Source organism: Manis javanica, chromosome 2 (genome assembly GCF_040802235.1).
Source record: "Manis javanica isolate MJ-LG chromosome 2, MJ_LKY, whole genome shotgun sequence".
NCBI classification, from domain to species: Eukaryota; Metazoa; Chordata; class Mammalia; order Pholidota; family Manidae; genus Manis; species Manis javanica.
Window position 1 is genome coordinate 105,230,925 of NC_133157.1, and position 27,918 is coordinate 105,258,842.

Below are 27,918 nucleotides of genomic sequence, written 5' to 3' on the forward strand. Positions count from 1 at the left end.
ATGGGAGGGAAGAGAGGGATAAGTGAGGGGGGAAGAACTGTGCTATTAAAATTAGCATGTATTATGTGGGGGTTGGCATGGAGAGGACTGTGCAACACAGAGAGGACGAGTAGTGATTCTACAGCATCTTACTATGCTGATGGACAGTGACTGCAATGGGGTTCTGGGTGGGGGGACTTGGTGAAGGGGGAAGTCTAGCAATCATAATGTTCCCCATGTAACTGTAAATTAATGATACCAAAAAAATGTGGGAGAGTGGCATCCTTGTCTTGTTTCCAGTCTTGAAGGAAAAGCTTTCAGCTTCTTGCTGTTAAGTATAATGTTGGCTGTGAGTTTGCCATATATGGCCTTTATTATGTTGAGGTGCTTGCCCTCTATACCCATTTTGTTCAGAGTTTTTATCATGAATGGATGTTGAATTTTGTTGAATGGTTTTTCAGCATCTGTGGAGATTATCATGTGGTTTTTGTCCTTTTTGTTGATGGGGTGGATGATATTGATGAATTTTTGAATGTTGACCCATTTTTGCATCCTTGGAATAAATCCTACTTAATCATAATGGATGATCTTTTTATGTATATTTGAATTTGATTTGCTAATATTTTGTTGAGAATTTTTGCATCTATGTTCATCAGGGATATTGGTATGTAATTTTCTTTTTTTATGATCTTTGTCTGGTTTTGGTATTAGAGTAATGCTGGCCTCACAGAATGAGTTTGGAAGTATTCACTCTTCTTCTACTCTTTGGAAAACTTTAGGGAGGATTGGTATTAGGTCTTCACTAAATGTGTGATAAAATTGAGCAGTGAAGCCATCTGGTCCAGAGGTTTTGTTCTTAGGTAGGTTTTTGATTACCAGTTCAATTTCATTGCTGATAATTGGTCTGTTCAGATTTTCTGTTTCTTTCTGGTTCAGCCTTGAAAGGTTGTGTTTTTCTAGAAAGTTGTCCATTTCTTCTAGGTTATCCAGTTTGTTAGCATATAATTTTTCATAGTATTCTCTAATAATTCTTTTTATTTATGTGGTTCCTGTAGTGATTTTTCCTGTCTTATTTATGATTCTGTTTATGTGAGTAGACTCTCTTTCTTTCTTGGTAAGTCTGGCTAGGGGTTTATCTATTTTGTTTACTTTTTTTGAAGAAGCAGCTCTTTCTTTCATTGATTCTTTCTATTGTTTTATTCTTCTCGAATTTATTTATTTCTGCTCTAATCTTTATTATGTCCCTCCTTCTACTGTCTTTGGGCCTCATTTGTTCTTCTTTTTCTAGTTTCATTAATTGCGAGTTTAGACTGCTCATATGGGATTGTTCTTCTATCCTGAGGTAGGCCTGTATTGCAATATACTTTCCCCTTCACATTGCCTTTGCTGTGTCCCACAGATTTTGCAGTGTTGAATTATTGTTGTCACTTGTCTCCATATATTGATTGATCTCTGTTTTTATTTGGTCATTGATCCATTGGTTATTTAGGGGCATGTTTTGAAGCCTCCAAATGTTTGTGGGATTTTTCATTTTCTTTGCATAGTTTATTTCTAGTTTCATACCTTTATGGTATGAGAACTGGTTGGTACAATTTCAATCTTTTTGATATTACAGAGGCTCTTTTTGGGGCCTGGTATATGATCTATTCTTGAAAATGTTCCATGTGTACTTGAGAATACCTCTGCTGCTTTTGGGTGTAGAGTTGTGTAGATGTTTGTTAGGTCTATCTGTTCTAATGTGTTGTTCAGTCCCTCTGTCTCCTTACTTATTTTCTGTATGGCTGATCTGTTCTTCAGAGTGCATGAATTGTTGAAGTCTCCTAGAATGAATGCATTGCATTCTATTTCCCCTTTTAATTCTGTTAGTATTTGTTTCACATATGTACATGCTTCTGTGTTAGGTGCATAGATATTTATAATGGTTATATCTTCTTGTTGGATTGACCCTTTTATCATTACATAATGTCCTTCTTTGTCTCTTGTGACTTTCTTTGTTTTGAAGTCTATTTTGTCTGATACAAGTACTGCAACACCTGATTTTTTCTCTCTATTATTTTCATGAAATATCTTTTTCCATCCCTTGACTTTTAGTCTGTGTATGTCTATGGGTTTAAAGTGAGTCTCTTGTAGGCCGCATATAGATGGGTCTTGTTTTTTTGTCCATTCAGTGACTCTATGTCCTTTGATTGGTGCGTTCTGTACATTTACATTCAGGGTGATTATTGATAGGTATGTACTTATTGCCATTGCAGGCTTTAGATTCATGGTTACCAAAGGTTCAAGGTTAACTCCCTTACTATCTAAGAGTCTAATTTAATTCACTTTAGATGCTATTACAAACACAACCTAAAGGTTCTTTTTTTTTCTCCTCCTTTTTCTTCCTCCTCCATTCTTTATATATTAGGTATCATATTCTGTACTCTTTGCCTATCCCTTGATTGACTTTGGGGAGAGTTAATTTAATTTTGCATTTGCTTAGTAATTAGCTGTTCTACTTTCTTTACTGTGGTTTTATTACCTCTTGTGACAGCTATTAAACATTAGGAACACTTCAATCTACAGGAGTCCCTCCAAAATACACTGTAGAGATGGTTTGTGGAAGTAAATTCTCTCAGCTTTTGCTTATATGGAAATTTTTTAATCCCTCCTTCAAATTTAAATGATAATCTTGCTGGATAAAGTAATCTTGGTTCCAGGCCCTTCTGCTTCATTGCATTAAATACATCATGCCACTCCCTTCTGGCCTGTAAGGTTTCTGCTGAGAAGTCCGATGATAGCCTGATGGGCTTTCCTTTGTATGTGATCTTATTTATCTCTCTGGCTGCTTTTAATAGTCTGTCCTTATCCTTGATCTTTGCCATTTTAGTTACTATATATCTTGGTGTTGTCTTCCTTGGATCCCTTGCGTTGGGAGATCTGTGCACCTTCATGGCTTGAGTGACTATCTCCTTCCCCAGATTGGGGAAGTTTTCAGCAATTTCCTCCTCAATGACACTTTCTATCCCTTTTTCTCTTCTTCTTCTTCTGGTACCCGTATAATGCAAATATTGTTCCATTTGGATTGGTCACACAGTTCTCTCAATATTGTTTAATTCTTAGAGATCCTTTTTTCTCTGTGTGCCTTAGCTTCTTTGTATTCCTCTTCTCTAGTTTCTATTTCATTTATATTCTCCTCCACCGTATCTAATCTGCTTTTAGTAACTTCCATTATGCTCTTCAACAATTGGATCTCTGACTGGAATTCATTCTTGAGTTCCTGAATATCTTTCTGTACCTCCATGAGCATGTTATTGATTTTTATTTTGAACTCCCTTTCAGGAAGATTCATGGGGTCAATGTCATTTAAATCTTTCTCAGGGGTTGTATTAATAATTTTACTTTGAACCAGGTTCCTTTGGCATTTCATATTTGTATATGGTCACCTCTATTGCCTAGAACTCTACTCTCTGGAGCTGCTCAGCCACTGAAGCAATGTCAGGGGCCCTGGGGAGTGGTATTGGTGCCTGGGGGGAGGAAAGAGCTATTTCCTGCTTCCCGGCTGCTATGCCTATCTCCACTGCCTGAGCCAGTGGGCCAAGCACACAGGTATAAGCCTCTATGCTTTGCATTTGTAGTTGCTGTAGACAGGTCTTCCCTCTGGCTGGCCTAATGCCACAGTAGTGTTTGCCAGTTTGTGAGCCAGGTGGGGTTGGCTGGGAGAAAGGCGCAGTAGGCTGTGTATCCCGGAGTACGTCCTTGGAGCTGTGTAGCCAGCCAGGGAGCGGGAGCACCTGAAGATCGTGAAATGTCCCAACCTGCTGGGCAGAGTGCACCCAGACAATTTTGTCTACCTGTCCTTTCTCCTGAGTAGTAAGCTCTGTGCAATCCTTGCCTCTTCAGCAGCTTTCTTGCTAAGGGCTTCCTTGTTAGGAAGTCGCTCAGGCTGCCTGCCTTTGTTTTGTCCCAGAGCAGCTGGATATGGATCCCTGCTTTCTGCACGTGGGTGGATTCTCAGTTTCTCCAGGTATTCTGCCTGTCTTAGCTTTCCATCCCCCTAATGCCAAGAGTACCATGCAAGCACCATGAAATGTATGTTTTTGCTCTCAGAGCAGATCTCTGGAGTTAGGTATTCAGCAGTTCCAGGCCTCCCCACCCTCCCCACTCCATTTCTCTCCCTCCCTCCAGTGAGCTGTTGTGGGGAAAGGGCTTGGGTCCTGCTGGGACACAGCTTTGGTACGTCACCCTGTTCCATGAGGTCTGCTCTTTTCTCTGGGTATATTCATTCTGGCATAGTCCTCTTTCCTGTTGCTCTTTCATGATTAGGTGTATTATATTTTCATATTATATGCAGTTTTAGGAGGTAGCCTCTGTCTCACATCTAATGCTGCCATCTTTAATCATATTTTTTAGTTTTTAATTGAAGTATAGTTGACATATAATCTTGTATTAGTTTTAAGTATACAACACAGTGGTTCAGCATTTACCCATATTATTAAATCCTTACCTCCCACTAGTGCAGTTACTTTCTGTCAACATAGAAAGTTGTTACAGAATCATTGACTATATTCTCCATGCTGCAGTAGCATCCCTGTGATCAACTTACATTATACTTGAGAATTTTTGTGCCCCTTTATCCCCCTCAGTCTCCCCTGCTACCCACCCCAGCCCCTCCCCCTTGTTAACCACTAGTCACTTCTTAGTGTCTCTGAGTCTACTGCTGTTTTGTTCATTCTGTTTTGCTTTATTTTTATATTCCACAAATAAGTGAAGTCATATTGTATTTGTCTTTCTGCCTGGCTTATTTCACTTAGCATAATACCCTCTAGATCCATCCATGTTGTTGCAAATGGCAGGATTTCTTTTCTTTTTATGGCTGAATAATATCGCATTGTGTATATGTACCACGTTTTCTTTATCCATTCATCTATTAATGGACACTTAGGTTGCTTCCATTTCTTGACTATTGCAAATAGTACAGCGATAAACAAAGGGGTGCATATATCTTTTTGGATCAGGGGTCTTGTTTTCTTAAGGTAAATTCCTAGGAGTGGAATTACTAGGTCAAATGGTATTTCTATTTTTAGTTTTTTGAGGAACCTCCATACTGCTTTTCACACTGGCCTCACCAATTTACATTCCCACCAAAAGGGTAGGAGGGTTCCCATTTCTTCACATCCTCACCAACACTTATTATTTCTTGTCTTTGGATAGTGGCCATTCTGATGGGTGTGAAATTATTTCTCATTGTGATTTTGATTTGCATTTCCCTGATGATTAGTGGTGTGGAGCATCTTTTCATGTGCCTATTGGCCATGTGTATTTATTTGGAGAAATATATGTTCAGGTCCTCTACCCATTTTTAATTGGGTTGTTTTCTTGGTGTTGAGTGTATTAGTTCTTTATATAATTTAGATGTTAACCCCTTATCAGACAAATCATTTATGAGTATACTCTCCCATATTGTAGGATGCCTTTTTGTTCTGCTGAGGGTGTCCTTTGCTTACAGAATCTTTTTAGCTTGATAAAGTCCCACTTAATCACTTTTTATTTTGTTTCCCTTGCCCAAGGAGATATGTCCAGGAAAAATTGCTTGTACTTTTTTTTGGGGGGGGAGGGCATCTCTCATATTTATTGATCAAATGGTTGTTAACAACAATAAAATTCTGTATAGGGGACTCAATGCACAATCATTAATCAACCCCAAGCCTAATTCTCAACAGTCTCCAATCTTCTGAAGCATAACGAACAAGTTCTTACATGGTGAACAAGTTCTTTCATAGTGAATAAGTTCTTACATGGTGAACAGTGCAAGGGAAGTCATATCACAGAAACTTTCAGTTTTGATCACGCATCATGAGCTATAAGCAATCAAGTCAGATATGATTATTCGTTTGATTTTTATACTTGATTTATATGTGAATCCCACATTTCTCCCTTATATCATTATTTTTTTAATAAAATGCTGAAAGTGGTAGGTAGATGCAAGATAAAGGTAGAAAACATAATTTAGTGCTGTAAGAGGGCAAATGTAGGTGATCAGGTCTGTGCCTATAGACTAAGTATTAATCCAAGCTAGACAAGGGCAACAAACCATCCACAGATGCAGAAGATTTCTCTCAAAACAGGGGGGGGTTGAGGTTCTAAGCCTCACCTCTGTTGATCCCCAATTTCTCACCTGATGGCCCCCCTGCGACTGTGCCTGTCTTAGGTTGTTCCTCCCTTGAGGAATCTTACCCGTCTCTGGCTAACCAGTCATCTGCCGGGGCCATACAGGGAGATGTAAAGTTGGTAAGTGAGAGAGAAGCAATATTCTTTGAAAAGGTTAGCTTTTTACTTCTTTGCAGATTTATACCCTGTGAAATTGCTTGTACTTTTGTTCAAGAGATTTTTGCCTATGTTTTCTTCTAAGAACTTTGTGGTTTCATGACTTACATTCATGTCTTTGATCAATTTTGAGTTTACTTTTGTGTATGAAGTTAGACAGTAAACCAGTTTCATTCTATTACATGCAGCTGTCCAGTTTTCCCATCACCACCACTGAGGCACTTCATCAAAGAGCAGGATGTTTTCACACACATCCACAAATGCACTTGATGACTGTGATCACCTCTTAGCAACAATAACCTGCCTGAAGTGATGCCATCTTTTAAATTCAGTTCTTGCCATGTGTTACCACCGAGCCTCTCTGTTCACCTGAACTCGTGGCACAAATCAGCAGGATTTTCTGAAAATGGACCCACATCCAGCCAAGGGAGTCAAGGGAAATCAAACCACGTGTTCCTTTCAACACCCTTCCTCCCAAAGAAACAGTCAAGGTGAACTTCAAGAACAGTGTTGGGAAAAAAGATGTTCCTTAGGGTCAGAGGAGTTACTAGCTGACTGCACTTCCTTGAACCTCAGGTTGTTTGGGGCATGAATTGGGGAGCCTCTTTCTTCACCTGAGTCACTGGCCTGTAGTGAAGACCCCAGACCGTGGAGCCTCAGCTGCAGCTGAGGTAAACAGGAGCTAGCACCTGTCCCCCTCCACCCCCGGAGGACACACTGTGCTGTCCCTGGATGGAGGCTGGAGGCAGTGACGCCAGTCCCCTTCTGCCTGATGCCTCCTTGGCTTTAGCTGGCAACTTGTTTCTGAGAAGCTGAACTCCCTTCCTGCCTACCTCCTCCCCTCCCCTTCTCCTGCCCATTCCCTTACCCAGCTGAACCACAGTCAGGGAGAAATGCGACCACTTGGTTAAGGCATTGTCCACTTTCTCTACATACAGATTTTTCATTTTGTATTTAATAATTTGTAGAGAGATACTTAAGATTGTGTACACATCCTGCTCCTCATCAAACTTTCCTTTCTTCTCAATCTGCTGAAGTCCTTAACCTTCTTCTTTGAGTTGTTAGGTAGATGAAACATTTCTCAAAATATTGGGAAAATATGTGGAGAAGTAAAAAGTCATTTCATAAATATCTAACAGAAAAGCTGGCACAGAGCATAGCTAAAGCAATCTCTGAGTTTTCCTTGCTGAGGAGAAGCCCTGACCTCACAACCTGGTGGCCTCTTTGGAGAGAAGGGAGAAATGGCCTCCACACACACAGGCCGTCCTCCCCAGAATGTTCTCTTAGGAGCCAGAGATCAACATACACCTTCTTCTATCTGATTCCCTCAAAGCTGTGAAACCTCAGTCACACTTTTGTGGAAAAGGGCAAATAAAAGGCATGAAAATAAGATAAGTGCATATCAGGGCTTTCTAGAAAAAAATCTAATTCCAGAGTTTATCAGGAGTCTATACATTTTTGCTCAGTGCCCTTTGTTGTTGTGCGCAAACTACTTTTTGTTGCAGGTAATGTCCAAAATGTATATGGCATGCTATGAATCTGAAAACATACATTTCAGGAAAATCTTCAACAGGAATTTTCTTTTAAAAGAGGTTTTCAAGGTTTATTCTTCAGTTATCAAAGGTTTTTAAAAGCAGAACTTTTTTTGTCTAGGACCCAGTTAATCCAGATTTCATGGCCTGCAGAAAGCACTAGCTTGCCCCAGCCTTTTGCTGACTCTCATGAAGTAATGCCATAGAACTTCAGGGTTTTCATACAGCCTGTCTACTTGTGCATCCTTTTCTTTTGTTTTGGCAATATAAACTTCTTCATACTTTCAGATTAACTTTGAAGAATGTTGAAAATGGCTTGCCTACTCTTGTCTCTCTTCCTCCCTTGCAGGACTCAAGACAGGCACCAGCCATGCCAACAGTCAGATTCCCCACGCTGCACATCCCCTGAGCTCTGTTGTCGAGGCAGATGAGACACAGGCTGAACTAATGAGGGTAAGGCCAGAGAGTGACTGACAGGGCCTGGCAGCTTCACCTGTAGGTCCACAGTCCACACCATTTCCAGGGTCCTAATGACTGCTTTTAAAAAGAGAAAAGAGAGAGATTCAAGATGGCAGCATGAGAGATGAAACAGAGAATTCCTCCCAAAACCACAAATAGTACAAAAATATGGCTAACTAATACAACAAACCGTAAAACAGCAACAAGAAAGAAGGCTGAACAGACTGCATACAGACCTCGCGAACAGAGCAGACCTCACGAAACAGGCTAACATATGAAAGCCTTGATGCAGCAGGACCCAAGCCCTTCCCCCACCCCAGCTCACCAGGGGGAGTAAGAGAAACAGAGCCAGGAGGGGTGGAAGCCTGAGACTGCTGTACACCTAGCCCTGGAGATCTGCTTGGCAAGCGGAAACCTGTATTGTGGTGCTCTAGAGGTTGGGGAGCCGGGACAGGCAGAGTGCTTGAGAGATAGATTCTGGCTGTTTGTGAAGGATGGGATCCACATTTGGCCACTCTGTGACAGAGGAAAAGCAGGTGGTCTGAGAGGCTGCTGAAGGGGCGGGGTTTGTACGGAGCTTGCTGCATGGGAGAAGGGAGAGCTGGACAAGGGTGTCTGGGCGTGCTCTGCCCAGCAGGTTGGGAACTTTGGGGAGCTTCAGGCAGTCCATCCCCCTGGCTGGCTGCCCAGCTCCAAAGCCCCCCACTGTGATATGCAGCCTGCTGTGCCTCCCTCCTAAGCCTGCCAGCACTGGTTCTCAAACTGGCAGTCACTGTGCTGGTGTCAGGTCAGCCATAGGGAGGCCCTGCTTACAAGAGCTAGAGATGCAAAGCACAGAGGCTTACACCTGTGTGCTCGGCTCACTGGCTCTGACAGACAGGCACTGCAGACAGGAATCAGGAAACAGATTTTTCCTCCACCTAGGCACCATCTCTGCTCCCCTATGAACCCCAAACTCACTCTAGGGGCTGAGCAGCTCCAGAGACTGGAGCTTCTGGGCACTAGAGGGCACCACACAGAAATATGAAATGTCAAAAGAACATGGTTCAGACCAAAATCTCACAAACCCCAGAAAAAGAGTCAAATGAAACTGAAGTCACCAATCTTCCTGAAAGAGAGTTCAAAATAAAAATCATAAACATGCTTATGGAGGTACAGAAAAATATTCAAGAACTCAGGAACGAATTTAAATTGGAGATTCAATAATTAAGAAATTCCATATCTGAAATGAAACATACAATGGAGGGATTTAAAAGCAGACTAGATGTAGTAGAAGAGAAGGTAAATGGACTAGAAATTATAGAAGAGGAATACAAAGTAGCTGAGGCACACAGAGAAACAAAAATCTCTAAGAATGAAAGAATATTGAGAAAGCTGTGTGCCCAATCCAAATGGAACAACATTTGCATTTATAGGGGTACCAGAAGAAGAAGAAGAGAGGAAAAGGGATATAAAGTGTCATTGAGCAGGTATTTGCTGAAAACTTGCCCAATCTGGGGAAGGAGATAGATTCTCAAGCCATGGAGGTACAACAGATCTCCCAACACAAGAGACCCAAGAAAGATAACATCAAGACATATAATAATTAAAATGGAAAAGATTAAGGATAAAAACAGACTTTCAAAAGCACCTAGAGAGAGTAAAAAAGACCACATACAAAGGAAAACCCATCAGGCTATCATTAGATTTCTCAACAGAAACCTTACAGGCCAGAAGGTAGTGGCATGATATATTTAATGCAATGAAGTAGAAGGGCCTTGAACCAAGAATACTATACCTGACAATGTTATCATATAAATCTGAAGGAGGGATTAAACAATTTTTAGATAAGCAAAAGCTGAGAGAATTTACCTCCCACAAGCCACCTCTACAGTGCATTATGGAGGGACTTCTATAGATGGAAGTATTCCTAAGGCTAAACAGATGTTACCCAAGGGATAGACAAAGAGTACAGAATATGATTCATAACATACAAAGAATGGATGAGGAGGGAAAAAAAGGAACCTTTAGGTTGTGTTTGTAATAGCATACAAAGTGAGTTAAATTAGACTGTTAGATAGTAAGGAAATTACCCTTGAACCTTTGGTAACCACAAATCTAAAGCCTGCAATGCAATAAGTACATGCATATCAATAATCACCCTAAATGTAAATGGACTGAATGCACCAACCAAGAGACATAGAGTCACTGAATAGATAAAAAAACAAGACCCATCTATATGTTGCCTACAAGAGACTCACTTCAAATCCAAAGACATACACAGACTGAAAGTGAAGGGATGGAAAAAGATGTTTCATGTAACTAATAGGGAGAAAAAAGCAGGAGTTTCAGTATTTCTTTCAGACAAATAGACTTCAAAACAAAGAAAGTCACAAGAGACAAAGAAGGACATTACATAATGATAAAGGGGCCAGTTCAACAAGAAGATATAACTATTATAAATATCTATCCACCCAACACAGGATCACCTACATATGTGAAAGAAATACTAACAGAATTAAAGGGGCAAATAGAATGCAATGCATTCATTCTAGGAGACTTCAACACACCACTCACTCCAAAGGACAGATGAACAAGACAGAAAGTAAGTAAAGAGACCGAGGCACTGGACAACATATTAGAACAGATGGACCTAACGGTCATCTACAGAACACTCCATCCAAAAGCAATAGGATACAATTCTTCTCAAGTGCACATGGAACACTTTCAAGAATAGATCATATACTAGGACACAAAAAGAACTTCAGTAAAATCAAAAAGATTGAAATTGTACCAACCAGCTTCTTAGATCACAAAGGTATGAAACTAGAAATAAATGACACAAAGAAAATGAAAAAGCCCACAAACACATGGAGGCTTAATAACATGCTCCTAAATAATCAATGGATAAATGACCAAATAAAAACAGAGATCAAGCAATATATGGAGGCAAATGACAACAATAATTCAACACTGCAAAATCTGTGGGATGCAGCAAAACCAGTACTAAGAGTGAAGTATATTACAATACAGGCCTACCTCAGGAAAGAAGAACAATCCCAAATGAACAGTCCTCAGAATTAATGAAACTAGAAAAGGGAGAACAAATGAGGTCTGAAGTCAGAAGAAGGAGGGACATAATGAAGATTAGAGCAAAAATAAAATAAAATTTAGAAGAATAAAAGAATAGAAAGAATCAATGAAAGCAGGAGCTCATTCTTTGAGAAAATAAACAAAATAGATAAACCCCTAGCCAGACTTATCAAGAAAAAAAGAGAGTCTACACACATAAACAGAATCAGAAATGAGACAGGAAAAATCACTATGGACCCCGCAGAAATACAAAGAATTATTAGAGAATACTATGAAAAATTATATGCTAACAAACTGGATAACCTAGAAGAAATGGACAACTTTCTAGAAAAATACAACCTTCTAAGGCTGACCCAGGAAGAAACAGAAAATCTGAATAGACCAATTACCAGCAAAGAAATTGAACTGGTAATCAAAAAACTACCTAAGAACAAAACCCCTGGTCCAGATGGTTTCACTGCTGAATTTTATCAAGCATTTAGTGAAGACATAATACCCATCCTCCTTAAAGTTTTCTAAAAGTAGAAGAGGGAATATTCCCAGACTCATTCTATGAAGCCAACATCACCCTAATACCAAATCCAGGCAAAGACACCACAAAAAAAGGAAATTATAGACCAATATCCCTGACGAACATAGATGCAAAAATACTCAACAAAATATTAGCAAACAGAATTCAAAAATACATTAAAAAGATCATCCATCATTATCATGTGGGATTTATCCCAGGGATGCAAGGATGGCACAACATTCGAAAATCCATCAGTATCATCCACTACATCAACAAAAAGGACAAAAATCACACAATCATCTCAATAGATGCTGAAAAAGCAATCAACAAAACTCAACATCCATTCATGATAAAAACTCTCAACAAAATGGGTCTAGAGGGCAAGTACCTCAACATAATAAAGGCCATATATGACAAACTCACAGCCAACATTATACTTTGTTGGCAGCCGCGCTCAGAAAATAGCGCCCAATGCAGGGCAGCCGGAAGGCCCCGAACTTCCTAGTGACAAAACATCCCACACCACTAAACCACATGCTAATTGCGCCTTGGCATAAGGACCAATGAGACCCACCAAATTGTTATGCTAATAAGGCGTATGGAGCCGCACCAACCAGGTCAGAGCATGAGAACTATATAAGCAAGCCTCTCCTTCCCCTCTGGGTCCTGCCCAACTCATTTGTTTCACAAAGAGCTGAAGAATAAAGCTTTCTGCAGAAGAATCCTGCTGTTGTTGCGTGCTGTTCTTGCTGGCGAGGACGGGGCGCGCGAGAAGTGGTGCCGAAACCCGGGAACCAGAACATCACCGGCACAGGGAGGACCCTTCAGACATCTGGAGAGGATTCAGAACTGCAGGACAGAAGAAAACCCAGAGGGGTAAGTTCCGAGAGACGCGCTTTTTAGGATAATGGCTGATGGTTCTCTGTAAATAAGGAGACACCATGGGGAATGCACCGTCATTAGTCACGGCGCTGCAGACAGCTCTCAAAGAGCGAAACTTGAGGGTCTCCAGCAAAGTCTTAGGATCTTTTGTAAAGGAGATAGACTGTGTGGCCCCCTGGTTTATTTGTTCAGGGTCCCTCTCAATCCCGAGCTGGGACAAACTGGGGAAAGATCTTGATAGAGAGGAGGAAGAAGGCAGCCTGAGGGGAGGCACCAGACCCCTCTGGAAACTGATTAGAGCTTGCCTGCAAGATGAGAGGTGTGACAAGGTAATAAAAGAAGGTCAGAGAGCCTTGACAGACATCCAAGAGAGCATGTCAGAAACGGAACGGGAGACAGAGCGAGCTCGCGGCCGAAAAAATGCCACAAAAATGAAAGTAAAGAAACCCCAGAGTGAAGGAGAAAGCCCGCCTAGGGCAAAAGCGAAAGAGCCCCGAGAAGCGAGTGACGATCGCCTCGGAGAAAATAGTAAATACCCCTGGAAAGAGTTGAGGGACCTCCAACTCTCCAGTAGGGAATCTGAGGAGGAATTAACGTCCGCAGAGGAAGGGGAAGAAAATAAAACCGCAGAGTGCAGAAGTAAGGGAACCAGCAAAGTCGAAAAGTGGACCAAGGGAAAAATGAAAGCAGGGTGTCCCCCGACGCCCGTTGCCCCGCCACCTTACGTGAGCGGCGCACTCTCTTTTTGCCACCCAGATACTCTTCAGGCAATTAGACAAATGTTTCCTGTATTTGAGGATAATGGCGTACGCTCTCACCAGCCCCTGAGCCATAAACAAGTTAAGGAGTTAGCGGAATCCGTTCGGGCTTATGGAGTCAGTGCTAACTACACCATAGCACAGATTGAAAGACTAACAGAGACAGCAATGACACCCGCAGACTGGCAATATGTAACTAAGGCATGCCTTTCTAGTATGGGGCAGTACATAGAATGGAAGGCACTGTGGCATGATATCAGTATGGCCCAGGCACGCGCAAACGCAGCCGAGGGACAGCCTGCGTGGTCATATGATATGCTGACGGGCCAAGGACAGTGGGTAGCCAACCAGACCGCCTTCCCCTTACAGGTATACGCACAAATAAACACGTGCGCCGCCAAGGCATGGAAAGCCCTCACCAACAAAGGAGAAGTGTCAGGCAATTTAACAAAAATTATTCAAGGGCCGAGCGAGCCATTTTCTGACTTTGTCGCTCGTATGATGGAGGCCGCAGGCAGAATATTTGGAGATCAGGAACAAGCGATGCCCCTAGTGGAGCAATTAGTGTTTGAACAATGTACCAAGGAATGCAGACAGGCGATAACACCCTGGAAACAGAAAGGGATACACGCTTGGTTGAAAGCCTGTAGAGAAGTAGGAGGACCACTCACCAACGCGGGCCTAGCCGCAGCCATATTACAGAGCCACAAACAAGCCAGGATCACTAACAGAAGTATTAAATGCTTTCAATGCGGGAAATTAGGACATATAAAGAGAGAGTGTAGGAGCCCAGCTTCAGAACAAACAACCCAAAAGACCCCTGGGTTATGCCCTAAGTGTAAGAAAGGCAGGCATTGGGCCAATGAGTGCCGATCTATTAAAGACATAGAAGGGAAGCCCTTAGAGCTGCCAAAAAACGCCCAGAGGGGCCCTCGCCGCCAGGGCCCGCAAATATATGGGGCAACCAGCACGCAAGTGTCATTCGGGAACAACCAGGCCCCCCAAGGAGAGCCACTTCAGGTTCCGCGGGATTGGACATCCGTGCCACCACCAGAATAGTGTTAACTCCACAGATGGGAGTTCAACCTGTCCCTTCAGACTTTAAAGGCCCCCTACCACCAAATACCGTTGGGTTACTCTTAGGGCGCTCTTCTGCTGCCTTGAAAGGCCTGGTAGTTCATCCCGGAGTTATAGATCAAGATTATGAGGGACAGGTAAAAATCATGTGTTCGGCCCCCAGAGGAATCTACCCTATATCCCCAGGAGACCGCATAGCCCAGCTCTTAGTATTGCCCAGTCTCCACGCCAATTATCCTGCTACCAACACGGAGAGGGGAGAAAGGGGCTTCGGCTCCTCTGACTGGGATTCAGCCTTCATAGTATTAGATTTAGCAGACAGACCAAAATTAACTCTTCAAATAGAGGGAAAGAGCTTTGAAGGAATCCTAGATACTGGAGCAGATAAAAGTATTATCTCTGCAACCTGGTGGCCCTCCAAGTGGCCTGTGACCCAATCCTCACATTCATTGCAAGGTTTAGGATATGAGTCAAGCCCTTCAATTAGTGCCAAACCACTGAAATGGCGAGCCCCTGAGGGACAAGAGGGTACGGTTACCCCTTATGTACTCCCTCTACCGGTCAATTTATGGGGGAGAGATGTCATGAGAGACCTAGGCCTCAAACTCATTAATGAATACTCCACCCCCGCCCAAGGCATGATGATGGACATGGGATACATCCCTGGCAAAGGGCTGGGGAGACACCAACAGGGACGCATAGAGCCCATCCTACCCAAAGTAAAAAATGATCGTCACGGCCTGGGTTTTTCATAGGGGCCATTGAAGACGCCATACCCATACCTTGGCTCACAGAGGAGGCCATATGGGTTCCTCAGTGGCCCCTATCCTCTGAAAAATTAGAAGCAGCTCACCGTTTAGTGCAAGAGCAACTCCAAATGGGACATTTAGAACCCTCTGTGTCCCCATGGAACACACCCATATTTGTAATCAGAAAAAAGTCAGGATCATGGAGATTGCTTCATGATCTAAGAGCAGTAAATGCTCAAATGAAAATGCTTGGACCCGTACAACGGGGACTGCCACTCCTCTCTGCCTTACCCAGAGAATGGAAAGTGCTCATAATAGATATTAAAGATTGTTTCTTTTCCATACACCTAAGCTCCAAGGACAGAGAAAGATTTTCTTTCACCCTGCCAGCTATTAACCATGAACAACCCGACGCCAGATTCCAGTGGAAGGTCCTCCCTCAAGGAATGGCAAATAGCCCCACTATATGTCAACTGTATGTTCAGTGAGCGCTAGAACCGATTCGTAAGATCTACCCCACACTAAAAATCATCCACTATATGGATGATGTCCTTCTCTGCTCCCCACAACCAGCAGAAGTAGAAGAGGCATATATAGATCTCACTAAATCCCTAGAAACTTGGGGACTGAATATAGCAAGCAAAAAGATCCAAAAATCTAGTGTTAGCGAATTCCTAGGAGCCACCATTTACACAGATGTAATTTGCCCCCAAAAGCTTGAGATAAGACATAATCAGTTGCGAAATTTGAATGACTTCCAAAAACTCCTGGGGGATATTAATTGGTTGCGGCCATACTTAAAGATACCCACCACTGAATTGACACCACTATTTAAAACCCTAGAAGGAGACCCACAACTAACGTCACCGCGCTCCCTTACACCTGAGGCAATACAAGCCATTCGCAAAGTAGAACAGGCTTTGATGACAGCGCAATTAAATAGGGTTCAATTGAATGAACCCTTTGAGTTGTGTGTCCTTCCCACCCCGGAACTGCCAACAGCAGTCTTATGGCAGCACGGCCCACTGATCTGGATCCATCCCCAAGCCTCTCAGGCTAGAACAATAGAGTATTATCCGGCAGCCGTGGCCAAACTTGCTTTGAGAGGAGTAAAAACCTCCATGACACATTTCGGAGAGGCTCCAGCTAAAATTATAACCCCTTACAACGTAGAACAGATACAAGTATTATGTGCTATGAACGATGATTGGGCCATACTTGCTTACAGTTTCTCAGGAACCTTTGATAATCATTTCCCAAAACATCCCCTCATCAACTTCGCCAAAAATCATCTCCTAGTATTCCCTCGGGTCACTAGCCTAACCCCGCTGCCTCATGGAAAAACAGTTTACACGGACGGGTCTAAGACAGGCACAGGTGCCTATGTCCATGATGGCAAAGTTGTGACAAAAGGCTACACGCCTGACACTCCACAAATAGTGGAATGTCGCATAGTCTTAGAGGTCTTACAAATCTTTCCTGAACCTTTAAATATTGTGTCTGACTCCTGTTATGTAGTTAATGCAGTCAAATCTCTAGAAGTGGCCGGGCTAATCAAAGCGTCCAGCCCAGTAGCCACTTTGTTCAAACAGATACAATCAGCACTACTTCATAGACAATCTCCTTTGTATATAACTCATATCAGAGCACATTCAGGCCTTCCCGGGCCTATGACCCAAGGCAACCACTCGGCAGACCTCGCAACCAGAAGCATAGCCTTTCCCCTGCTAGACCCTGTCACCACAGCTTCAAAATTCCACACACAATTTCATGTCACTGCCGAAACGCTGCGCAGGCGGTTTGGCATAACCAGGGCCGAAGCTAGGAACATTGTCCTTAGCTGCCAACACTGCTGCAGCTTCCTTCCCGCACCTCATGTTGGGATCAACCCCAGAGGTATTAGGCCTTTACAAGTTTGGCAAATGGATGTGACACATATTTCGTCTTTTGGGAAGCTGAAATACGTACATGTATCTGTGGATACCTGTTCAGGAGTCATCTTTGCCTCCCCATTGTCAGGAGAGAGAGCTTCCCATGTCATCCAGCACTGCCTTGAAGCTTGGAGCGCATGGGGGTTACCACAAATCCTGAAAACAGACAATGGCCCAGCCTATACCTCTACAAAATTTGCTCAATTTTGTCAACGCATGGGGATAAAACATATTACTGGTCTTCCCTACAACCCACAGGGTCAAGGGATTGTGGAGCGCGCGAACCGCACGCTCAAATCCTATTTACTTAAACAAAAAGGGGGAATTGAGGATATACCCCCCACACCAAAAACTGCTATAGCCCTAGCACTTTTCACTATAAATTTTTTGAATCTGGATGCTCAAGGCCATACAGCAGCGGATCGCCATAATCAGTGGCCAAAAGACCCACAAGAACTAGTAAAATGGAAGGACGTGTTATCTAACCAATGGAAAGGCCCGGATCCAATCATAATCAGATCCAGGGGAGCTGTGTGTGTTTTCCCCCAGGGTGAAGAAAATCCCTTCTGGGTCCCGGAGCACCTAACGAGGAAAGTCCTAAACAAAGGAGATGACTTCGCTGTACCTCCTGACCCTGCTCCTGACACTGGAGACCCCGACTCAGGGAGTATTGAGATGGGGAATCCTGTCTGCCTATCCTAAGCCTATGCCTGTCCGCTTCAATGCAGCCGTTTTTCCGCGTTTTTTCACTACCAACTCTAGTATGAACTTGCCCTACTTAGTAAAAGATACCCTAGCAGCCCCTTTGGGAGAGAACCGATCCTTCGCTACCGAGGGAGCATTATGTTTCACCACTCAGAATCAAACCGGCTGTATCTCCCTAAAGCAGAGGAAGTATGGCTGGTTCAGTAATCCGCTCTCAGGGATCTTATACAATATCCAAGCCATCAAAAACCAAACGGTCTCCCAGAATGTGTTCTGGATTAATGGGATGTTCGTGGACCCTCCCAATAGCACCGGCACCATAAGCCCCAGTCAGCCCAGATATGCTCCCCACTGCTCAGGTGCGTATGAGGGAGAACCATGGCCCTGGACAGACTGCCAGTCAGCTACAGTGACTTCGGAAGACGCAGGCAAGAAGTTTACTATCTCCCCGGATATGACCGAAGGTAAAAGTTGGGGGGCACCTTGGGTGGAAGGGGGCAATTGTACCCAGCCTATGAACAGGAATCCTTTTCATAAATGGATGTTGTGTGGCATTAATGGTTCTTGTACTGACCTGTCCCCACTGTCCGCCCTTTTGGGTGGAAGTAGAGGCTTCAGCCGCAACATATCCTATATATGCCATACAAGAGTCGGAAGCAATCTCCCTACTGCTCACTTCTGTGGCCCGGCTAATGCTACGCTGACAATCCCTAGGCTCCCCATCCCCCCAACCCCGGCATGCGTATACCCCCCATTCCTGTTTGTCGTATCCAATGATAGTTTTGATTCCTGCTCCAATGTAACCTGCTTTCTGTCTCAGTGCTGGGATGCGTTTAATTATACTAATGCCTTAGTAGTCCGCATCCCTCGTTGGGTCCCCGTCCCCGTAGACGCACCTGACACTATGACCCTGTTTCGAGAAAGGCGCGACTTCGGCGTTACAGCCGCCATAGTGCTTCTGATCTCCGCGACCGCGGTCGCAGCCACCGCCGCTGGTATAGCTTTAGACACCTCCATCAAATCAGCTACAGAACTCAATAACCTTGCGGTGTCAGTATCTTCTGCCCTTGACCAACAGTCTACACTTGATGGCAAACTGAAAGGAGGAATAATGATCCTCAATCAACGCATAGATCTCGTAGAGGAACAAATGGAAGTGCTCTGGCAAATGGCCCAATTGGGATGCGAGCGGAAATATCGTGCTCTCTGCATTACTAGCATTCAATATGAAAGTTTTACACGGGCAGCTAATCTGTCACGAGACCTGTCCCAGTATCTTTCAGGAAACTGGTCCCAAGACTTCGATGGGGCACTAGAAGAACTGCGGCGAGAAATAATCCACATCAACACCACCCGTCTAGATATCTCCGTAGCAGAAGGACTCTCTTCCTGGTTCCTCAGAGCTCTCTCCCACGTCAAGGAGTGGGCGGGCATGGCTGGGATGGGCGTGTTCATGCTTGGAGGTCTCATGCTCCTACTCTGGTTGTTATGCAGACTCCGCAACCAACATAAGCAGGACAAGGTGATCCTTGCTCAAGCCCTAATGGCGATAGACGTTGGCGCCTCTCCCCAAGTGTGGCTCAACATGCTTAAGAAGGAAGCTCGGCCTTAGCTAGAGGTAACTCTTGCACCCTGAGCCCATGTGGCACTGCGCCAGGCCCGAGTACCTCATTGCTTAATCACAGCTTTCTTTAAGAAGCTCATGGTGCAAGAGGGTTGAGAAAAAAGGTCCAAACCCTTTGTACCAAGCGGTCCCAACGCCAGCCAGAAGATGCGAGGCAAAGCACTGCAAGAGGTCTTGGACCCCTCTGAGAGGCATGCCTGACTGCATAGGGGTAGATGCCCAGAACCCCTTTCCAAAAAGGGGGCATCAGGAAGTGTGATGGAGGTCAGGCCTCTGTCTACGCCTCTGCTGGCAAGTTCCGCCTTGAGATTCTATTAGACAAAAAAGGGGGAGATGTTGGCAGCCGCGCTCAGAAAATAGCGCCCAATGCAGGGCAGCCAGAAGGCCCCGAACTTCCTAGTGAAAAAACATCCCACACCACTAAACCACATGCAATTGCGCCTTGGCATAAGGACCAATGAGACCCACCAAATTGTTATGCTAATAAGGCGTATGGAGCCGCACCAACCAGGACAGAGCATGAGAACTATATAAGCAAGCCTCTCCTTCCCCTCTGGGTCCTGCCCAACTCATTTGTTTCACAAAGAGCTGAAGAATAAAGCTTTCTGCAGAAGAATCCTGCTGTTGTTGCGTGCTGTTCTTGCCGGCGAGGAAGGGGCGCGCGACACGACATATCTGATAAGGTGTTGACATCTAAAATATACAAAGAGCTCATGCACCTAAACAAACAAAAAAGCAAGTAAGGCAATTAAAAAATGGGCAGAGGAGCTTAACAGACACTCTTCCAAAGAATAAATTCAGATGGCCAACAAGCACATGAAAAGATGCTCCACATCATTAATCATTAGAGAAATGCAAATTAAAACCACAGTGAGATATCACCTCACACCAGTAAGGATTGCCACCATTGAAAAGACAAACAACAACAAATGTTGGCGAGGTTGTGGAGAAAGGGGAACCCTCCTACACTGCTAGTGGGAATGTAAATTAGTTCAACCATTGTAGAAAGCAGTATGGAGGTTCCTCAAAAAACTAAAAATAGAAATACCATTTGACCCAGGAATTCCACTCCTAGGAATTTACCCTAAGAATGCAACAGCCTGGTTTGAAAAAGACACATGCACCCCTATGTTTATCACAGTACTATTTACAATAGCCAAGAAATGGAAGCAACCTAAGTGTCCATCAATAGATGAATGGATAAAGAAGAAGTGGTACATATACACATGGAATATTATTCAGCCATAAGAAGAAAACAAATCCTACCATTTACAACAACATGGATGGAGCTAACAGGGTATTATGCTCAGTGAAATAAGCCAGGCAGAGAAAGACAAGTACCAAATGATTTCACTCATCTGTGGAGTATAAGAACAAAGCCAAAACTGAAGGAACAAAACAGCAGCAGACTCACAGAACCCAAGAATGGACTAACAGTTACCCAAGGGAAAGGGACTGGGGAAGATGGTTGGGAAGGGAGGGAGAAGGGGAAAAGAGGCATTACGATTAGCACGCATAATGTAGTGGAGGGAGGGACACGGGAAAGGCAATATACACACAGAAGACAAGTAAGATTCTGTAGCATCTTACTATGCTGATGGACAGTGACTATAATTGGGTATGTGGTAGGGACTTGATAATGGGGGGAGTCTAGTAACCATAATGTTGTTCCAGTAATTGTACATTAATGATACCAAAATAAAAAAATAAGAATAAAAATAAAAATAAATGAGAAAAGGGAGTTCCAACTAAAAAATCACTAGAATTTCATTTAGATAATTGCATTATTTTTTTTCCTCGGTTACATAGGCTAGAAGGGAAAGGTAAACCCAGCTATTATTATACTGTTTCAGGTAAGTGTAAGAACCTTTTTTCAATGCTAAGGATTGGTAAATATTTAATTTAGCTACATTTACTTTGCCTAAAGTGATTTTCTCCATGCACTCAAGTGGTTTAGCACTCTCTGAAAATGGCACCAGTTTTAAGCCCTTGGGGTTTTTACATATTTTTTTTCTGAATATATTAGAGCCCGAAAGTAAATGCTAAGTGGAGCCAAAACCAGACTAGCAGACTACCAACAAGGTTCTACTTTAAAATGCACATTTCATAGTTTTCTTTTAATGTTACCTGGATGATAGAGATGAAAACACATTTTAAAATAATAGCCAAATTGATATAACATGTTTTTTTAAAGAGATTAATGATTCATTTAAGCTAATCTAAAAATTGTAGCTAAAAGTTGTAATTTAGTTACTAATCTAGTTGGTAACATTTCAACTGACTTCACAAGTTCCCTCGATTATTTCCCGTGTGTGGTTCAAAACAATTGTAAATATTTGTACCTTCAGTAATTTTTCACTTCATTTCCCCTCCTTCATTTAGTCCATCAGCCAGTGGTAGAAACAATTAAATATTGTATTTATTGAACTTAAAAAATTTTAAACTGTTGTGTCTCTAATCCTCTTTTTAGGTTCTCAAATCTGATAATCTTACCATGCAGTGTACTTCTAGCTATTATTTTCACGGCTTTTATAATACCAACTAAAAGGAAACATTTTTAAATGCTGAAAGGAATAAAAGGATCCCAGAATAGAAATCACTTAACTATGTATGAACACCAATTCCCAAATCACCTGCTCAGAAATGTTTTTTAAAATACATCACCAGTTAATTAGCTTATCATGCTAAACAAATAAACTAAGTAAAACAAAAAATCATCAGGCACTTTGTTAGGGAAAAAAACCTCTAAATTTAATTTTCAGTTGTAAGAGGTTATTAAAGAAAGAAAGAAAATGAAAGCCTGATAAAATGTAAATTGCAATGATAATAACCCTAAAACAGGGATTCAGTTTTCAAATCAGCTGCCTGAAATTCCTGGGGAGGCTGTAATATATTATTATCTATTCCACTGTTGGCAAAAGACTGTGCCTCTGTTAGCCTTTAGCCAAGTCTGGTGGTGTTCTGGCGTCTACCAAATAGCACATGCATCCTGATTTTACTTTTCAGAATCCACTTGCACATTTATCTCATGTGATCTCATCATAACCTTGAGACATAAAACAGGGCTTATGATATCTGTTTTATAGCTGATTAGCCAGCCAACTTTCTCAGTTAAGAAAAGCTAAATCTAAGACTACAGACCAGGCGTTCACATTTCTGGTCCACTCACCACCTCCCTAGCAGCTGTTATACCAGAGGAATCAGAGCGTATAATTGGCTCCTCCCTGGTAGCCCACCGTCCTGGGAAAAGGCACGTTTGTTCTCAGCACGCAAGCAAGTTAACACTGACACAAGAGCAGGCACATCAGTTCTTTGCCGAGAGAGATGCACAAAGGTTACCTGTAGCCCAGAGAGAACTGTTTCCATTTTCTTTGTCCCTTCCATCTTTTTCCTGCTAATCAAAGTAGGACATTTAAGATCTGGGGAAGGCTTTGGGAAGCTCCTTGACCGCCACTCTGCCACTGGAGGTGTGGTATGGGAGCAAAATAATTTTACAGACATCTGCTCCTGACAAGTGAGCTTCACAACCAGCTGAACTCAGAAAAATATCATGGCTGAATATGCTCACGACCCTGGCGGCTTTGTAAGGTTTTAGGTTAGGAAAGAAAATAGAGGAGACGTGGCTTGACAACAACACAGGCTTATTGGAGATAAATCTGCAGAGGCGGTCTGCACCAGAGCTGAGGCCCCCATCTGCAGAGCGAGGGGTCACTTTGGGAGGCGGGAAATTTTGCGGTTACTCTTTGCTAGGGGTTGCTAGGGAGGTAACTTTTGTGGTTGGGCTGATAGGGGCCAAACAGGGTATTCTCATGGCTTGAGCTCAGGCGGGAAATTTCCATTCTTCTCAAAACGGAGATGGTGTTAAGATAGCGGATCTCACGCTAACAGCCTTCGCTTGGGAACCAAGGTGTTGAGTGGGAATTGCAGGAGAGCCATTTTACTTCCACTGTGAGTTGCCTTTGGATGACTGTAGTGTAAACAAAGACGGTCGTGAGTCGATAAGCAGCTAAATCAATCCCACGAAAGACATCAGTAACTCTGGTGTAAGGCCCTTTGGGAGGGGATACGTGTATAATCTTTACATATAACAGCTATCGCCTCGAATAGGGCAGAGTCTTTCATTTATGGAGGAAGATATGTGGATAGTGCCAGGTAATAATGTTAACTAATAGTAGGAGCATTGGTAATAACGGTAAAGGCCACGCGGAGTCATTTTCCTATCCCAGAGCAGGGATGAGCTAGCTGGTCTCCCTGTAGTCTCCGGGACTGAGGGATGGAGACTCCCCGGGGGGCAGACGCTGCCTCCATCCGTCAGCTGTCACCTGTCAATGGAAATGCCATCTCCATGGTGGCCGTGTTATCAAGAGTAATACGGTTATTGCTTTGTTTAAGTAGAAGAAGCCAGCCCATGGCACCCACGACCCAGGAGCGCCCCAGGGCCATCACCTTCAAGTCCAGCCTGCCGCCATTCACCCCCCGTGCGCCGGTCTTCGGACCCAGCGGCAGCCCTGTGAGCCCCGCCAAAGCCAAGCCCCCCTGCAGCTTCTCGGCCCCGCCCGACGCCCTCCGGCCGTCCCCTCCGCCGCCGCCTCTGGGGCACGACCAGCTCCCTCCGCCGTCCCCCGATTTTATCGAGGCGCTGCCGGACCTCGTGCCCCCGCCTCCGCCGTCGTTTGCGGGGGATCCAGGCTTCGCGTTACCTTAGCCGCCTCCTGCCCTTGCCCCGAAGCCGCGAGGTCTCCATTGCCGCCGGGAGGCCTCCGGTTCCCCCAAGGAGGCAGGAGAACATGGGACCACCCGGTGTGGGAGGGAGCGGGGAGCAGGATTTCATGCCAGATCTCATGAACGCTCTGCAGAAGAGAGGCAACTCGTCCTAAGGGAAAACTGTAAACATCTCTGTGTGATCGGTGTAATCATGTCTGACTTCAAGTGCATTTTTGCTACTTTATTTTCTTGATACCTTGTTCATTTTAGATAAAATATTTAAGAATTCAGACTAGAAGTGATGTAAACCGCCTCACTGTAGCTCAGGTACATTCATAATCATTAACCGAACACAGAATTTAGAATATCCGCCTAAACGTGCATATCTTTCTTGTGTGTTTGCACTTCAGTGGAAATTATCTTACTTTCAAAGTTAATTAAAACGTTTTATGTTCCCTTATTTTGTTTGGAAGCATCAAGTTAACAAAAGATTTTTTTAAAGAAAGTTCCCAAAGATGGTATTTTTAGAAAGATCAGTGTCAAGATGTCATTGTCACCAAATTATTTAATAAACATAATGGAAGTCCAACCAAAATCCTGGTGAGAATTTTTTTTGAAGAAACAATCTGGGAAAATAAAAAAAATTTTAAATAAGAAAAGTGGAATTCTTTATATTAAAAATTATAAGACTACAATAAATTTTATAATAACTAGAAATAGGTGTTCCAAAATAGATGCAAAAATCAATGGGACTCAATAAAATGCACAGAAACAGCCAAAGTAATGGGAGAATTCTCTACATAATGCAAGTGATCTTTTGAATCAGTGGAGAAGGTACTATCAGGGCAATTTATTTGTTCAAGTGTTTGGGATAACTCCTATTTATGCCACCCAAGCCCAGGTGAACTGTCAGAGTAAGAGCAATCTTATATCTTCCCCATTTGAATATAGAAAAGGCAAATGTGAGCCAGAGTTAACCCTTTACACTTTCCCCTAAGTACATGGTGAATAAGGCAACATCATGGGGGAAAACATGGGTTGTCAACCCCCCAACAGGTGGTTTCAGTGTCACCACAGAACCCTGACAATTACCTTAACATCTCAGAGAAATCAGTCCTTCCAAAATTAAATTCTCTAGAATTCAATTTTGCCTAAGAATATGGAATCCACAAAACTGATATCCATTCAGTGCAACTGTTTGAACCTCTTCTCTCAATAAATGTTCAGTTACCTTGTTAATTCATTGATTATTCATCTAGTAGTATCAGATAAAGAGGTTTTCATGTTCTAGGAACCAGAACATGGTTAATATGTATATATTATGTACATGTCTTATGTATATAATCTCTCCATTTCTGTAAACCAGCTCCTACTATAGATACTGTTTCAAATAGTATCATCATTATGGAATGAAAATGTTTTAAAATGTAGCCAACTCTAAAACATCGAAATAACAACTTCGAAAATGCTTTCAATTACACTTATTCCATTGTTACCAGTCAATACTGGTCACTTCTTTTGCATAAGCAGCAGTCAAAAAAACAAAGTCCTTTCCTAACACTGCACGAAAAGAGTCTCTTCTTCCTCAGTTCCTTGCACAGCTCAGTGTTTTTAGCTTCCTAGACTCATGCTTGACCGGTTGGTCCTTCATGAGTCTCATCTGCTTTCACTACTTAGCCTTGCCATTTTACATCTTTTTAAGATACAGATGTTTTGTTTTAACCCAGGGAAACAATTTCTAAATGAAAATGGCCAGATAGAATTGTGCAGAGTGCTCTGTCTGCCAGTGACGTGAATTTGGGAAAGAGGCTCAATTCCTTTATATTGGTTTCCTTATCTGCAAAAAAGGGCAAATGGTAACATCTAGGTCATAGGATTGTTGCAAGTACAGTGCAAATGTTTACTGCTACACTCTATTCTTGGCAAATTCTATGTATCAGTTATTCCTCAATATGTAAACTTCTATCAAGATAAGCCACTTTATTAATAAGCTTTATTTGTAAAACACTTGAGGCTTTTTAAACATAATATTACTCAAGGTTGGGAAAAAATCATAAAATTGGCTTACTCTAATAAACTTTTTTGTTCTATGATTTTATTTGGTTAGAAAAAACTTTTGAAGATAAATATAAAAATAATGTGCTCAGCTTCAACTTTTCAGTTCAGCAATAAGCATGGTTCAGAATAAGAAAAAATATCAGAATGGCAGCTGCCTATTTACTCATAAGCGTGAGGTTTTTGAGGACTAAGTTTCTTCTATTTCTGTATCCCTTATGCTGCACCTTTCCTCACTGGCTCTGTGTTGGATGATTGTTACACGGATTTCTGTCGCAAATATACTCCCTACCATGAGAAGCAGAGCGCTGGCTATAACATTAAGTCAAGGTCCTTCTAACTCGTATCGGGTACATTCTCGTGTGCCCTGGGCGGGCTACAGGTAAGTGCCACATCACCAAACACTTAAGAATTTCACACAGCTCAGTACACCCACGAGTGGCCCTCACATACCCAGATGTGAGCAAGGCTGCTCACTATGCCACATTAAGCCTACAAGATTTCAGAGGAGAAAATCCAAAAGTGCAAAGACGAGATTAATCTAGCCTCTGCCCTACAACAGCCCTGCTCGCGGCGTGACCTGCCACTGGAAAGCTGCAGAAGGTTGGCCCTCCTTCCAGACCGGGCCGCCATAAGCAGCAGCCGGTGTGGCCGGTCACACCCCAAGACGCAGCCGCGAAAACCGTAACCTCCGGGATCGGCAACAACAGGGCTACAACCCGTTTTAGAGTCATACTACCGCTCAAATGCTCAGAACCACAGATCTCGTGCCTGGAAGACGGGCGCACGGTAGCATTTCCTGCTAACAGCCAGGCCCCCAGGAGGGGTCGTGGGGCGTTTTCCCCGGGCCCAGGAGCAGCCTGGCTGCTGCCGCGCCCTCCGGGCAGGGAGCCGCCCGAGCTCGGGCCCGCGCCGGCAGCGCAGCCCCGGGGAGGAGCGAGAGGACGCAGCCCGGGCGGGGCCGAAGCTCTTCCTGTGCCAGGTTTCCGGCTCCGGGTCCCGGAGGAGGGTCCCCAGATCGCAGGGGAGCTGCAGCCCGGCCCGCCGCGTTTTTCAGACTCGGACCATGGCCTCGAGCTGGTGGCGCTGGCGGTGCTGCGGCTCCTGGAGGCCGGCGGCGCCGAGTCCTGGGCACGGCTTCTCCTGCCGCTCCGAACCGCCCGGGCCGCGCGCCGCGACCGCCGCCCGCGCGCAGGTGAGGCCCCGAGGCTCGCCGCCCGGCGCAGAGGTCGCGGCGCCAATGACAGCGACGCGGCAGAATGAATGGAGCGAGCGGCACGTGCGCTGGCGCTCGGGGCGGGAACCCGGGCCAGCGGCGTGCGGGGGTCGCCGAGGGCTGGGTGCTGGCGGCTGCCTGAAGCAGGGGCGCCCCGCCCACCGCTGAGGAACGGCGTCCTGGGGGGTTTGGAGGGCACTGGAGGCTTGGGAAGCATTTGCAGCTTGGGGGGCTGGGAGGAACTGGGGGCCGGGGGAAATGCTGGACGAGTGGTCAGACTGTTTCGGGGGGTGTGGACAAAGTACCCCAAATACTCCTTAAGCCCCAAGTATACATCCCTCCGTCCCCAGGACACTGCTCG

At 43.8% G+C, this 27,918-nt stretch overlaps 1 protein-coding gene and 1 long non-coding RNA gene across 5 annotated transcripts in view; one reads left to right on the top strand and one right to left on the bottom strand.

Annotated features, from left to right (window-relative positions):
- Positions 1 to 24,842, bottom strand: part of LOC140847781 (uncharacterized) — a 56,178-nt gene extending 31,336 nt beyond the window's left edge. The window contains exon 1 of the long non-coding RNA XR_012127946.1: positions 24,283 to 24,842. This is a non-coding gene — a long non-coding RNA (uncharacterized lncRNA). The remainder of the gene's footprint in view (positions 1 to 24,282) is intronic.
- A 2,459-nt stretch (positions 24,843 to 27,301) lies between these two features.
- The window catches only part of PDSS1 (decaprenyl diphosphate synthase subunit 1), a 49,856-nt gene continuing 49,239 nt past the window's right edge, over positions 27,302 to 27,918 (top strand). For 3 of the 4 annotated variants that reach the window (XR_012127945.1, XM_073229053.1, XM_073229054.1), the window contains exon 1: positions 27,302 to 27,536. Coding sequence is in view for 3 of the 4 variants with exons in the window: in XM_073229053.1 (XP_073085154.1) it covers positions 27,408 to 27,536 (129 nt within the window). In the remaining variant the exon portion in view is untranslated. The remainder of the gene's footprint in view (positions 27,537 to 27,918) is intronic. The other variant, XM_037004509.2, reaches the window with a different exon arrangement.